The sequence below is a fragment of the Pelodiscus sinensis genome, unplaced genomic scaffold (assembly GCF_049634645.1).
Source record: "Pelodiscus sinensis isolate JC-2024 unplaced genomic scaffold, ASM4963464v1 ctg59, whole genome shotgun sequence".
In the NCBI taxonomy this organism is placed as follows: Eukaryota; Metazoa; Chordata; order Testudines; family Trionychidae; genus Pelodiscus; species Pelodiscus sinensis.
In genome coordinates, this window is record NW_027465846.1 from 524606 (window position 1) to 538890 (window position 14285).

The 14285-nt window shown below is 49.7% G+C and overlaps 3 protein-coding genes and 2 non-coding genes across 5 annotated transcripts; 3 read left to right on the forward strand and 2 right to left on the reverse strand.

Moving 5' to 3' along the window:
- Positions 1 to 6322: 6322 nt before the first annotated feature.
- On the reverse strand, positions 6323 to 6806 carry LOC102453087 (histone H2B 8). The gene has a single exon (XM_006128625.4). The coding sequence runs from the start codon at positions 6751 to 6753 to the stop codon at positions 6373 to 6375; it is 381 nt and encodes a 126-aa protein (XP_006128687.1). The 5' UTR covers positions 6754 to 6806; the 3' UTR covers positions 6323 to 6372.
- Positions 6807 to 7103: 297 nt separating this feature from the next.
- On the forward strand, positions 7104 to 7785 carry LOC102453347 (histone H2A.J-like). Its single transcript, XM_006128626.4, has one exon. It carries the CDS (start codon positions 7161 to 7163, stop codon positions 7548 to 7550), a length of 390 nt encoding a protein of 129 aa, XP_006128688.1. The 5' UTR covers positions 7104 to 7160; the 3' UTR covers positions 7551 to 7785.
- Positions 7786 to 8747: 962 nt separating this feature from the next.
- LOC102453606 (histone H3) lies at positions 8748 to 9260 on the forward strand. The gene has a single exon (XM_075914903.1). It carries the CDS (start codon positions 8806 to 8808, stop codon positions 9214 to 9216), a length of 411 nt encoding a protein of 136 aa, XP_075771018.1. The 5' UTR covers positions 8748 to 8805; the 3' UTR covers positions 9217 to 9260.
- Positions 9261 to 10343: 1083 nt separating this feature from the next.
- On the forward strand, positions 10344 to 10415 carry TRNAE-CUC (transfer RNA glutamic acid (anticodon CUC)). Its single transcript has one exon. It is a non-coding gene; the product is annotated as a tRNA-Glu (tRNA).
- Positions 10416 to 11468: 1053 nt separating this feature from the next.
- TRNAT-AGU (transfer RNA threonine (anticodon AGU)) lies at positions 11469 to 11542 on the reverse strand. Its single transcript has one exon. It is a non-coding gene; the product is annotated as a tRNA-Thr (tRNA).
- Positions 11543 to 14285: the final 2743 nt, after the last annotated feature.

A 14285-nucleotide genomic window follows, 5' to 3' on the forward strand; every position in this document is an offset into this window, starting at 1 on the left:
CTTGTGCTTAAAAGAAGCACATGGGATCTTTTTCAGGGGGATAAGGCAATATGCCACATTTATTGAGCATACATAGATCAATCCATACTTTGCATATGATACATTACACTCATGCACTCACACACAAGCACACGCCATCTTTCTGTTACCAATAGTTGCGTCCCCTAACTACACTGACCAGGTGAGTTAGATGGGGGAGGGGTGGAGCCCGGCCTCTGCTGATCCAGATTGATGCTTCGATGTTGGCAAGATGAAAACCCAAGGTCCCTCTGCAAGATGCCTGGTATATATCCCAATGCCTGGTATATATCCCTCTCATGGAGCCAGTTAGTCTCTCGCCTTTTTTAATGCTGCTTCCAAGAGGGTCCTTCCAAGGGCAGGCACTTGCTGCTTGACTTCCAAGGCCGTCTATATTTCCAATATTCTTTTCAATGAGCTCACTTTGCAGGTATTGTCTTAGATCTGGCTCCCAGACCTTCTCCACCCTTGCAACTGCTGCTGGAGGTGCTCCCCTTTCAGTCTCCATTCACACCTCATTCATTTCAACAGGGCAATCAATGTAACTGTTAAATTTAATATTGCAACTGTTTTGTGTGTTTATTCACTACCCAGCAATAAATCACTTTCATTGTTAAGCTGGTTGCTTCTCTCTTTTTCTTTTTCTTTCGCTCACTCTTCCTCAAGGGGTGTTTTGGCTTCCCCATTCACTCTGCTACAACCCATCTTATACCCAAGCTAAAGATCCCTGTAGTGCCCAAAATCCTGTGGGCTTTGTACATTGTGTGCTGTACCAGCGAATGACTGTGATGTGAAAGTGGGGATAGGGAGGTGCTGAACCTGGGGGCTTAGGACGATGGCAGCTTAAAGTCTGTTTAATCCAGCCCACTGAGTCCAAAGGCACATGGGGGTGCAGTGTGGCATTGCTGTTAAACCAGCCTGCTGAGTCCAGGGAGATATGAGGGGTCTGCTTATGAGTGTTGAGTACCCAGTCCTCTCAAACCTGCTCTGTTAGTGGGTGTGAGTGTCTGTCTGTTCCTGAGGTGGGAAGAACCCCATCCTGAGGAACCTAGTTCCTGCAGGAGAGCTCCATTAGAAGGGGGAATTGGCAGCAGGGAGAATTCAGCTCCATAGGAGAGCACAAGTAAACACAAGCAGCACACGGATAGAATTGTTAACCTCCCCCAGCCCCAAAAGAGTAACCCTGATAAATGAGCATACCCCAGAGTATTGAGCGAATCTGGTAACAGAGGCCGGGGGCAGAGGGCAAGGTGCTGGTGGGGGTTTGAGTAAGAGACAGGTTGCTGGTGGGGGCCGGGGTAAGGTTCTGGGGCAGGGTGCAGGTGGGAGCTGGGGCTGGAGTCAGGGTGCCGGGGAAGGAGGCAGGGTACTGGTGGTTGCTGGAGCAGGAGGCAGGGTGCTGGTGGGGGTTGGGGCAGGATACTTGTGGGGGGTCTGGCCAGCGGGAGGTGACAGGGACAGCTCAGCCAGTACCTGGGGATCCCATAGCCGCAAGCCAGGTCCGGGGTCTCGGGAAGAAACACGGGCTGCTCTTCCCCTCCCCCAAACAGCTGGGTCTGTTGCGCTAATGGGAACTTTTTTCCCCCTGTTCCTTTCCTTCGTATGCGGGCGGGGAAGGAGCGAGTAGGCGTCCCGGGACTGCAGGCCAGCTCCAACTTCTCAGGAACGTGCAGCTGTCATGGGGAGCAGAGGAAGAGCGGACACTTTTTGAGAAGTTGGAGCTGGCGCGCAGTCCCAGGACTCCTACTCCTCCTCCTTCTCTCTGTGCACGTGCAGGAAGGCAGGAAGCAAAGGGAAGGAAGTTCCGGTGGGTCGACAGACCCAGCATTTCAGGAAGTGCTCTTTCTGTTTAGGGGAGGGGAAAAGCAGCCCATGTGTTTCCTGAGACCCGGACCTGGTGCATAGCTGTGGGACTCCCTCCCTCACCCCTCATCTCCCACCACAGAAAGCTGGCGCTACATCCATTTTTGTGGAAGGTAGCGTCAGCGCAGGCTCCTTCTTGGGGATGGGGAGGAATGGGGGGGGGGTGGAACACCTTGCAATCAACTGGTCGTGCCCCTGCAATTGACCAGTCGATTGCGATCGACGGGTTGGTGACCACGGCATTAGATAACCCTGGAACTCTACCATTACAATCTGGAACGATTGCATAGCAAAAGGGGTGAGGAAGCCGCTGCAGATACTGTGTCTAATGTAGGCCAGGTCTGCGTTCCTTAAAATGTGTGTGTCTGGTCACACACAAAAGTGGCTGAGAGGAGGGGTGGTTAGAATTTCTAATAAGACAGTAGGTACGCAACACTAAAACCAGGCCCCACCCCCATTCAGTCAAGAGTCAGCTGATTTAATACAAATAAGAGGATGTACATTTTCATACCACTGATTCAGTGCCATGAGAAGCTGTGAGGGCCAAACCGTGTAACTGGGACCAGAAAAGAACTGGATCAATTCTTAGTGGCTCCAGATGATGTTACCTTCTAACTCCCAGATGCCAGAAAGAGAAGCCAGGAGAGATTATGCCACTAATACTCTGGTATGGACCACCGCCAGAGACAGGATCTTGGGCCATAAAAAGACCTTAGTCTGACCCAGTAGGACAGCCCCATGCCTTTATTATGGTGTGGTCACAGTCAGAGATAGGACTAGATTTCCATAAATATTCTTTTGTTCCATGTTTGTGTTGGAGTGAAGTTAGAAGGTATAGACCAGTGGGGGTATTTGTGTGCGCCCGTCAAGTGCTCGGGGCTGGCCTGGCCCCGGGCACGTGGCGCATGGTGAGCGCCGGCCCCGGGAGCGCCACGGACTGGCCGCTTGCGCTCTGGGCGTGCGGTGCATGGGGGGAGCGCCGGCCCCGGGTGCGCGGCGCTTGGGGGGGGTGTGACGCTTGGGGGGCGCGTGGCTATGGGGGGACCCTGCCCTCTGTCGCCCAGCGGGCAAACGGCCACACCCCCTGGACCCAGCAACCTTAAATGGTTGGGGACCACTGGTATAGACTATAAGGCTACATCTAGACTGGCATGATTTTCCACAGATGCTTTTAACGGAAAAGTTTTCCATTAAAAGCATTTGCGGAAAAGAGCATCTAGACAGGCACGGATGCTTTTCCACAAAAGCACTTTTTGTGGAAAAGCATCCGTGGGACTTTTGCCTGAATGGGAGCAGAATAGTATTTCCGCAAGAAGCACTGATTTCTTACAGTAGGAAGTCAGTGCTTTTGCAGAAATTCAAGTGACCAGTGTAGACTGCTGGCAAGTTTTTCCGGAAAAGCGGCTGATTTTCTGGAAAATCTGGCCAGTGTAGACACAGATCTGTTGTTTTTTTATTTGCTAACTAACACGGCCATGCCTCTGAGACTTTCTCTCTAGGGGTCTGGTGAATGAATACAAAGGAGGGATCCTAACCCATGAAGAAATGAGTCAGAACAAGCATGAGTCAGAAAGCACCATGGAAACTCCGGCTTGGAGCCTACAATTGTTATGAATTATTTCTCTTCTGAAAATTATTGGGTGCATTTTCACCATAATCCTGTCATTTACCAAGCTTTCCTTTGGAAGCAAATACAGCTGTTTCCCTGCACACAGGAGAAGAGCTTATTTTTGGAGGAAAAGTGATAGAAATGTAGCCGTGTTAGTTAGGAAGGAGAAAATTTGTTCCTCTTGGTTTCTGAGGACAGGACAAGGAATAATGGGCTTAAAGTGCAGCAGGGGAGGTTTAGATTGGACATTAGGAAAAAATTCCTGTCAGGGTGGTCAAATATTGGAATAAATTGCCAAGGGAGGTGGTGGAATCTCCCTCTCTGGAGATATTTAAGAACAGGTTAGATACACATCTGTCAGGGATGGTGTAGACGGAGCTTGGTCCTGCCTTGAGGGCGGGGGGCTGGACTCGATGACCTCTTGAGGTCCCTTCCAGTCCTATTATTCTATGATTCTATGATAGTCTGGTGTAGCTGAAACAAAATACAGAACTATGTAGCACTGAGGAAGTGGGTCTGGCTCACGAAAGCTCATCACTTAAACTATCTTGTTAAGTCTTTAAAGTGCTACATAGTCCTGTATTTTATTTTTGGAGGGACCATCTACTTTGCCGAGGGCTCAAGCTTCAATCCCCAAAACCACTTAAGCTGTGACTGATGTTTCAGAACAGTGTTTCTCAATCAGTGGTAGGAGTGAGAGAAGTCTGGGGGGGTTGTCAAGACTACTGAAATTTGGAGAAAACTGAATTTTTGTCTTAAGTTTTACAGCACTTTATTATTTTTGTACTTTTTATACCCCAAAATGTCATCACCAGCCCAGCTACGAGTATGCTGTTTAAACAAATCTGTTGTAATGGTAGAAAAATAATTGTGTCTGAAAACTGTAGGTACTGGGGGTATTTTTTTTAAAGGGGGTACTTTATAATTTGTTTTCAAAGGGGATACTTTATTTTAAAAAAGGTTGAGAAACACGGTTTCAGAGCATACAGCTCATCTCTAAGTATATTCCCAATATACTTCACTTTAGCCCCCAACCCACCTCCCGCGGGAGGACTAACACCACCCCGGTTCCCTTAATAATTTCAAGGGCTTTTTTCAGACCAGAGAGAGAATTTTAAATGGATCCAACGTGGAGGCGGGAGAAACCACCGATCTCTACTCCCCTTTTTTCCAGAGCCCCAAGCCGCGTGTCTCCGCTTCTTCCAATGGGCGCTCTTTGAATGCGGGCCAATCAGTGCACGGCCCTGAACTTTAAATTCGAATCGAAACCTAGCGCCTTATCTGCCGGAGCATGCGTAGAAGGGCAGGGTAACTTGATGCGGCAATTCGGTTTACCCTTCAGAATGGAGTTGAAATCGCTTTCCTGAAAGTTCAGGGATCTCTGAGCTCGGGTAGCCGAGCTCCTGAGCAAGCCGCAAAAGTGAGTGTTAGAGATGAGAAGTGTTTTGTGTTTCCTTGAGTGCTCAGTATATCCAATCTCCCCCCTTGTTTCTGGCGCGGGTGGTAACAGGAGAAGGGCAGAACTGCAGTCCCCGCCCTTGAACTGGGAAGAGATGGAGAGGTCCTTTCTTGAATGCAGCCGAGTGATTTTGCAAAGTGGTTGTTGATTGTAACCCCGCAAGTGCGCAAAAGTTTGGGGCTGGAGAGGGGGCGGGGCCCTGTGAGCACAGATAGAAACATTCGGACAGGGACAATGTCTCATTCTCCCACGCCCTGGCTTTCATCTGAAGCCTCCCCTCCCCTCAATTTTGCTGGGGAAAGCCTTTCCCGGCGCTGCTCCCCCTCGGCCGCCCCCATTCACACTTCGAAGCATCCTAACCCTTAGAAAATTCGCTCGTCATTTGCAAACGTAAAGTGACAACTTGTCGACTCTCCCGTGTGGGCCGTTTGGAGCTGAGGATCGAGTTCACTCGTTCCTGAAGACCCCTTGAACTACACCTCCGCGCCAGTGGCTGACTTCGGGGACTCTCACGTCAACCATTTATAGCTTTCAGTGGGGAATGTAAAGTGAAAAATCCTCCACGTGTCTTACAGTTGTAAGGCGGCCGTGACTCGTACGAAGAGTGGTATTTTGCTAAAAAGCTAGAAATATACACTATCCCTTACATGAAGGCCCTTTACTCGTTTTATTTTGCCTCGGTGCCAATAACTCGAGAAATTTAGTATGCGTGAAAGTGAACCATGTTAGAATGAATATTCCTATTTAGCCAATTAGTGACACATGGGCAGTATTATATTGCTCTATAAATACTTTATTGCACTTCTGTTCTAAGGCAAGAGGAAATAAGCTAGAAGTAAAAAATAAGTGTCAAATAGAAAGAGGAAAGTCCTTCCCTTGTCCAGTTAGTAACAAGAACCAAGTGATTTTTCCCCACGGTGGTTCTTCATTCGTTTTCTAAATAGAGAAATCCACTCTGCATATTCACACCTACCCAGAATACTCTCCAGTCCTCTACTGCCAGTTTAGTCTGTGAAAGATTTTTGGTGCTATTTCTTTCCGGAATATAAAATATGGCCCGAGGTTTCTTTTAGTTACAAAAAGCTACTGGTCACTTAGGAAAAGCAATGTTCTCTATACCTAAACTTAAAAGTCGATACTGATAAGGATAGCACAAACCTTAAAAGAACAAAAAGCATTCACCTCCGTGAAGTTACTCTAAGTTCTCATCTAATTCTATTAAACAAACTTTTCCAGCCCCAATTTTCTTACTTGAGATGTTGCACTTAACACAAATGCAAACAAACCAAAAAAAACCCACCGCCTTCCATTTTCGGAAGCCTCAGTATTTCCCATGATTGATAGTGAACCAATGCTCTTTTTAGACAAAGTGGGTGGCTCTTAAAAGAGCCTTTGGGTTTGAAGCGAAAAACGCACAAAACAGTTACTTGGAGCTGGTGTACTTAGTCACGGCCTTAGTACCCTCAGACACAGCGTGCTTAGCCAGCTCCCCAGGCAGCAGCAGCCGCACGGCGGTCTGGATCTCCCGGGAGGTGATGGTCGAGCGCTTGTTGTAGTGCGCTAGGCGGGACGCTTCCCCAGCAATGCGCTCGAAGATGTCGTTCACAAACGAGTTCATGATGCCCATGGCCTTAGAGGAAATACCGGTGTCGGGGTGCACCTGCTTCAGCACCTTGTACACGTAGATGGAATAACTCTCCTTCCTGGTCTTGCGGCGCTTCTTGTCGCCCTTCTTCTGGGTCTTAGTCACCGCTTTCTTGGAGCCCTTCTTGGGTGCGGGAGCGGATTTCGCTGGTTCAGGCATCTTGATCTCTAGACAAATACCTCAATACAGGAGCAAGTAACGCAATACCTTACACTGCCGGCTGCCCTTTATTTATAGAGCCCCCATGCAAATGACGGTAGCTGGATTCCAGCTTTCCTATTGGCTGTTTCCGTACTGGGACGTCATTGCTGTTGTAAAGGCAGATGCAAATTAGCAGACTCCAAATGCTGCGTTCCTATTGGGTATCAGCAGCTTCTTTCTTTTCTAATTGGCGGGGTGAAGAAGTGGTTTTCCCATTGGATATTTTGAGTAGAAGCCTAAAGTAGCCAATCAGGGATCGCTCACCCCATCCTCCAAGAGGAGATAAAAAGGCCCGCTGGCCGTTACAGCGTTATTCTACTTTTTTTTGTTTTCGGAAGTTTGAGTTGACTGTCCGTAGTGTTATCATGTCTGGCCGTGGGAAGCAGGGAGGTAAAGTCCGGGCTAAAGCGAAGTCTCGCTCTTCTCGTGCTGGGCTGCAGTTTCCAGTGGGTCGTGTTCACCGTCTGCTGCGCAAAGGGAACTATGCGGAGCGAGTGGGCGCCGGCGCCCCGGTTTACATGGCCGCGGTACTGGAGTACCTGACGGCTGAGATCTTGGAGCTGGCTGGCAACGCCGCTCGGGACAACAAGAAGACCCGCATCATTCCCCGCCACTTGCAGTTGGCCATCCGCAACGACGAGGAGCTGAACAAACTGCTGGGCAAAGTCACCATCGCTCAGGGTGGAGTTCTGCCCAACATCCAGGCGGTGCTGCTGCCCAAGAAAACCGAGAGCCACAAAGCTAAGGGCAAGTGAGGTTGCTCTCCCTCCTTACAACTGAACCCAAAGGCTCTTTTAAGAGCCACCCACAAAATCTTAAAAAAGCTGAGTCTCCGAATTCTTGTTCCAAGCAGTAAATTCATAGGTGTTCAGACAAACCTGCTTTCTGCTGTAGAGCGCTGGTATCCCAGAAAACTGAGAAACAATGAAATCGGATTAGAGACACTTTGCTGGTGGTAGTTTAAAAACCAGAATAACAAAATTTTAAGGCCAGAATAATAAACTGAATTTAATTTAATTCTGTCATAGTTGTTACGTTTCTCGCTCTTTAGCAGTCCTGTCTCTAGTGAAACATCCGGTGTTCAGCCCCGGGGGAGAGAAAAGGAAACTCTCCAAGCGGGAAGATATTCAGGGAAATCCACAAGGTTTCTCTTTCCCCTGCTCCCCTCCCCCAATCAACAGCCAGAAATCGAATTCACTCCTTTTTACGTGTGTGTACTTGGGATCGAGCCTGAGGGGCGCGGAGTGCGTTTAATCAAGAGGCATACATAAAAATCCAACCCTGGCCAAATGACTTGCGGCGCTTTTTTGTGCGAAGGATGGAGAGGAAGGACGCCTCCTCCGGTTTAACTGTTAGAAACATTTTTCAGGCGTGACCCACATCGGGTTTCGCTTGCTGAATCTATATCTATGTATATGCAAAGGGGTCCCCTGTGCACGATCCATTGGCCTCCCCCCTTCTTGCCTCCTACTACCCTACTCCCCCACGCCCGTATTTAGCGGCAGAAAGCAGGGACCCGCCTGCCACCTAGCTCCGCCAGGGAGTCTCGGATAGGGTGACGGGCACGCGTGGGCCAAACACACATGGGCGCCAAATCTCCAGCCAATCCTCATCAAGCCCGGGAAATTTAAATACTGGCCCCCGCCAGCCAATCGGAGGAGACTGCTGTCTAGCCCGCTGATATCCTCTACTTTGGAAGGAGGGGTCGTGTTTCAAGTTCCAGCCAATCCGCGCCCTGAGCTCTTCTGTTACCTTAGAGACCACTTCCCCCCTCCCGCTTGCAAAGCCGAGAAGCGCTAGAACGCCAGAGCTCCCGCGCTTTGAGGAGTGGGAGGAGCCCTCTATCGCCAATCGTTGTTTAGCCCGGGATATTTAAACGCCTTAACGGTCGCAGTGCAGTTGCTAGCCAATGAGGAGCCAGGATCAAGCTATAAATTGCGCGCCGCAACACCGAAACCACTACTGTGCGCTTGACTTGCTAGAGGTGTTCAGCGGTGCGCTGCAGCGGAGATGGCTCGTACCAAGCAGACAGCTCGTAAATCCACCGGCGGTAAAGCGCCCCGTAAGCAGCTGGCCACTAAGGCGGCCCGGAAAAGCGCCCCTGCTACCGGTGGAGTGAAGAAGCCGCATCGCTATCGCCCCGGTACCGTGGCCCTGCGAGAAATCCGCCGCTACCAGAAATCTACCGAGCTGCTGATCCGCAAGTTGCCCTTCCAGCGCCTGGTGCGGGAGATCGCTCAGGACTTCAAGACCGACCTGCGCTTCCAGAGTTCGGCCGTCATGGCCCTGCAGGAGGCCAGCGAGGCCTACCTGGTGGGGCTCTTCGAGGACACCAACCTGTGCGCCATCCACGCCAAGCGAGTGACCATCATGCCCAAAGACATCCAGCTGGCGCGCCGCATCCGCGGGGAGAGAGCTTAGATTCCCCACGCTTCCTACCACACCCCAAAAGGCTCTTCTAAGAGCCACCACATGGCCACGCGAAAGAGATGAAATTCATTAAACTTATTGTAGAAAACATGAAGCAAGATCAGCTCGCGCGAAGTCCAACAAATGGCTGAAATCGCTCGCCCCGCAGCGCGAAGTCAGCCATCTTAAGTCTCTTCAAGGCAGAGGAGAAGAGCTTCTTAATACAAACTTCAAATTTTGATCTTTCCCTCCTCCCCTCTAATGAAATGTAGCTTCTAAGATACTAGTGTGAACATGGGGAGGGGGAATTCAGGGAAAGGGGCAATTCTAGAGACAGTGATTAGAAAAAATAGCAGCCTCTGCTGTGAGTGATCAGGAGACCAGTTCCTTAGGAGGCGGGGAATCCGTCCCATTTATTGCCCGTGTTCTAGGTTTATTTTATTAATTTTTTGTGCAGCCTCTTTTGAAACCGACTTTGACTGCTGGGTGGGTTTGAGCGGTTTCCCGGCTCGGCGTTGCTCTCTTTAATATTTGGAGGGGTGTTTTTTGTTGAATAATGCAGCGTTTTCTTCGTATCGCCTTGATTGTAGGTTAACGTTTAAAGGACTGGGCTAGGAATCGGAGGAAGCATGAACTGAAACCCAGCGAACTGAAGTCAGATCTTTCCAGGCCGCCTCTTCTCCCCCACCTCCGCGGGTGCCGCTTCTCTCAAACACCCTGGAGGTTTATACAGAGGCCTCTAAACAAATCTAGTTCTCACCCCTTAGAACAGGTCACTTCCTGCCCCTCTGCCAGCATCTCTCTCCGGCCAGTTTGCAGACTCCCATTCTCTGAAGTGATGGGTTCGGATTTTTTGTTTTGTTTCCCTGAACTCACCCCAGCACCAGCAAAAGAGGAAACCTGAAGGCTGGGTTTTCTCTTTTATTTGAGGCTAGGCTTTCGTTGGTACAAACCACTTTCTCAAATGCAGAGTTTTCTCTGCTACTTCCGAGTGCGAAGGGCTAAAGCCGAGCTGAGGAAAGAGAAAAGGCGGGATGGGAGTTTGTATAAGATGGACGGGTGGATGAGGGATAGGTTGTATGGGCGCTTGATGCTAGCAGTGTTGTATAGAAACGTGTAGAGAGGCGTTTTCTATATCCTCCCTGGTGGTCTAGTGGTTAGGATTCGGCGCTCTCACCGCCGCGGCCCGGGTTCGATTCCCGGTCAGGGAAGGTTTTTCCCTTTTTTAAAATCAATTCTATTTGGGAATGTTGCTTTTTAAAAATCAATTGTATCAAACGGGGTTTTTTTTAAATAATTTATACCTGGGGCATGTTGTGAAAAACTCACTCCAGGATCATTGCACCAGACCTTTCTGAAGGAAAAAAGTATCAGCAAACAAAACCATCTCTCCACCTCTGTTCAGAGGCAAATTAGCCATTCGTTTATCCATATCCATGTGTTTGAGTGCATCCTTACCAGGCAACTAGAACTGGGCCCGAGCTGTGTTTGTGTTCATGTTTATTGAAAGATCGGATGGCAGGGAAAACAATCTCTGCAAAGCAGCACAAGCTCAAAACAAGGACACAACATAAGAGAAGCCAGAATAGGTCAGACCAAAGGTCCAGCTAGCCCAGTATCCTGTCTGCCGACAGTGGCCAATACCTGATGCCCCAGAGGGAGGGAACACAACAGGGAGTCCTCACATACTCCCTCTCCTGCCATTCAATTCCAGACAGAGGTTAGGGACACCATTCCTACCCATCCAGCCATTGATGAACCTAAACTGCATGAAGCTGTCTAGCTCTTTCCTTGAACCTTTTAAAGTTCTAGCCTTCACCGCATCCTCTGGCAAGGAGTTCCACAGGTTGACTGTGCTATGGTAGTTTGTTTTAAACTTGCTGCCTATTCATTTCATTTGGTGACCCTTAGTTCTAATATTGTGGGCATAATTAAATAACTTTTCCTTTTCCAGAAACACCAGTGGAAATGAAACACAAGCAAGAAATGAAAAGGCGGGGCTCTGAACACAAAGCTGGACACAGAAGAAGGCAGTTTTAGGGACTGGGGGAGAGGGGACTGATCTGAGAAAAGAGTGTTGGGACCCCTGAATTGGTCAGTGTTGCAAACACAACAAGCTGTGATCCCCTTGGCCACCCCCTCCCACCCGCTGCTTTTGCAGTGCGCTTTGGCCAGCAGCGTTTGGAAGGGGGGCAAAAAGGGAACTGACCCTTAAAATGAGAGCGAGCCGAGATCAGTGGACCCCCTTAATACCGGGCATGAAAAGGCACCGCTGGGATTCGAACCCAGGATCTCCTGTTTACTAGACAGGCGCTTTAACCAACTAAGCCACGGCGCCGGCTTGCGAAAGCAATCGCATTTTTTTTCTATAACTCCACGTCTTTCCATTTCCTCATTGGCGTCTTTGTGCAAATGCATGAGCCTTCCCACAGAGCTTCATGGGCTGAGGAAATCCGCTTGGTGTAGATCAGGCAACATACCCAAAAATCCAAACGAAAACAGCTTGGCACAGAGCAGCCCAAAATCAGCCACTGCGAAAGAAGGACCCACAATCCCAATCAGCTCTGACTCCAGGATGCCTTCCTTATTCTCTACCCCAGCAAGTCTCAAACTGTTCACCCCCAAAGCAGGGGGAGACCCCATTTTAACCGGGGGGGGGGGGGCCTTAGTATTCGAGGAACCCGGCCCTGGCCACTGGATGCTGCATTTTAAACAGCCCCCGGTACCTTCTTGTCTGTCCATCTCCAGATATTCTTGGAAAGCATCTTAACAAATCCGCACACCCACCCTGACAGAGGCAGAGATAGGCCTGGAAAAAAGGATGTCGGGTCCCTTTTGCTCAATTTCATGGTCACTGGATTTTTTTTTTTTTTTTAAATAGCACATTTCATGAGCTCTGATATTTCTGGCTGAGATTTCACAGCGTATCTGTGACAGTGCTGACCAAAAAGGGGGTGAGGGGAATTACAAGATTATTTCCCACCCTTACCTCTGCTCCGCTCCTGGCATGACCCTGTCTTCCGAGCTGGGCACCAGAATAAAAGTCACTGCTCTCTAGCCACCCAGCTCGGAAGGCTGCGTAGAAGTTAGTGTGGCGATACGGCAACTCCTGTCACACAATAATCTTGTGACCCCTCCTGGGACCCTCTTTTCGGTCAGGACTTTCAGTTTGAGAAATGCTGGTCTCTCCCAAGAAATCTGTATAGTAGGGTAAAAGTACACAACAGACCAGAGGTCACAACAGCGAGCAGCTGTCATGGTCCGTGACATGTTTTTCATTAGCCATGAACTGCGTAGGTGTGACCGAAGTGGGGACTGTATTCACTCTGGTTGCTTTGTTGTGTTGTACTGTCCTGTGTTGGTCTATAGTAACTGTGTGTGTGTGTGTGTGTGTGTGTGTGCGTGCAGTGTCAGTGGGGGATGAGATCTTTGGAGGAGGACTCCTGAGGGAAGGCACCTAAGGAATGACCCAGGCCTCCTATCACCTGGTCCTAGGGGAAAATGCAACTGTGTGTGTGTGTGTGTGTGTGCGTGCAGTGTCAGTGGGGGATGAGATCTTTGGAGGAGGACTCCTGAGGGAAGGCACCTAAGGAATGACCCAGGCCTCCTATCACCTGGTCCTAGGGGAAAATGCAACCAGTGATAGAGATCACACCTTGGACCCGGGATGCAGGACAGAAGAGGGGGCATGGCTGCCTGGAGGACTAGGGCCAGTGGCTGGGAACGTGAGTTATATTTTGGCTGGTGAAGGGAGTCGAGCTGGCTTCGGGGGCCCGGCTGGAGCCTCGAGTCCAGGCTCTGGGCCCCTCTTTACCTCCAAGTTGGACTGTACTGACTGTTCCTGGCTCCTGTAACAACAAGTCTGTGCTATGCGGTGTCCCTGTGACCCACTAAACCTTCTGTTCTACCTGCTGGTTGAAAGCCCCATCTGGCTGTGGGTGGCGGTGCAGGGCCTGGTGACCCCCCCCCCCCACACACACACACACACTCGGTGACAGTAGGGCCCTACTGATGAGGAACGATTGTTACAGCAGGTGTTTTCTGCTGTGGAATCACCCAGGAAGAGAGAGAGGAAAAAATGTTTTTGTTTAGTCTGGAAAAGAGACCACCAAGGGGGGGACGTGACAGCAGTTTTCAAGTATCTAAAAGGGTGCTCTAAAGAAGAGGGAGAAAAATTGTTTTCCTTGGCCTCTGAGGTTAGGACAAGAAGCCGTGGGCTTGAACTACAGCGAGGGAGGTTGAGGTTGGACATTAGAAAAAACTTCCTGCCTGTCTAGGGGGTTAAACACTGGAAGAAATTACGGAGGGAGGTTGTAGAGTCTCCATCACTGGAGATATTTAAGAGCAGGTTGGACAGACGCCTGTCAGGGAGAGGCTAGGTTGGGGTAGTCAGTAGACAGGACCATGAGACAAACCTGGACCACCAGATGGTTTCGAATGGATCCTGAAATCTTCTTCTGTCCAGACCCTGTCTATACCTCGCCTCCTTCTTTTACCTTCAGATGGCTGGTAGAGAGCAGCAGCTACTACTGCACCTGATGCCGACCGAGCCAAAGAGCTATGACAAGCAGCACAATGTGTGGCAGTCATGCGGTTGATAGGCCACAAAAAATTGGGCCTAGGGAGGTTATGCTAAGACAGACCGCGAAGAGTCCAGCAAAGGGTTCTGGGTAGTCCCTGAACAAAATTTGAGACACGAGTTGAGCAAAGGCAGGCGATAAGCGAACAGCTGCATTTTTGTGCTTGCTGAGCTGAACAGCTTGCTTAAGAAACTGATAAGAAAACTCCCTGTCTCCTCGTTGTCTGGTACTTGCTTTCTGTCTTAATAAGAAAGTTGCTAATGTATCAAGGCCACCTTGTATAGCTGGCAAGGTATGCACCCATGCTAGAAGATTCTAACTAACAAGGGGGGGGGGGTGCTTAAGTGAATAGTCTATGACGCGATGGAACTGTCTATATAACCCCACTTGTTATAGAAATTGGGGGCTGGTTCTCGGTGGAGACGGGCCGCTTTCTATTGTCGTGTGCACTCTTCACTAAAGAGCTTTGTGATTGGCCCTTGCTGGTGTGGCCTTGTCGCT

Bases quoted from the DNA above. Each gene is read 5' to 3' on its own strand.
- LOC102453087 (XM_006128625.4), bottom strand. From the start codon at position 6,753: ATGCCTGAACCAGCGAAATCCGCTCCCGCACCCAAGAAGGGCTCCAAG.
- LOC102453347 (XM_006128626.4), top strand. From the start codon at position 7,161: ATGTCTGGCCGTGGGAAGCAGGGAGGTAAAGTCCGGGCTAAAGCGAAG.
- LOC102453606 (XM_075914903.1), top strand. From the start codon at position 8,806: ATGGCTCGTACCAAGCAGACAGCTCGTAAATCCACCGGCGGTAAAGCG.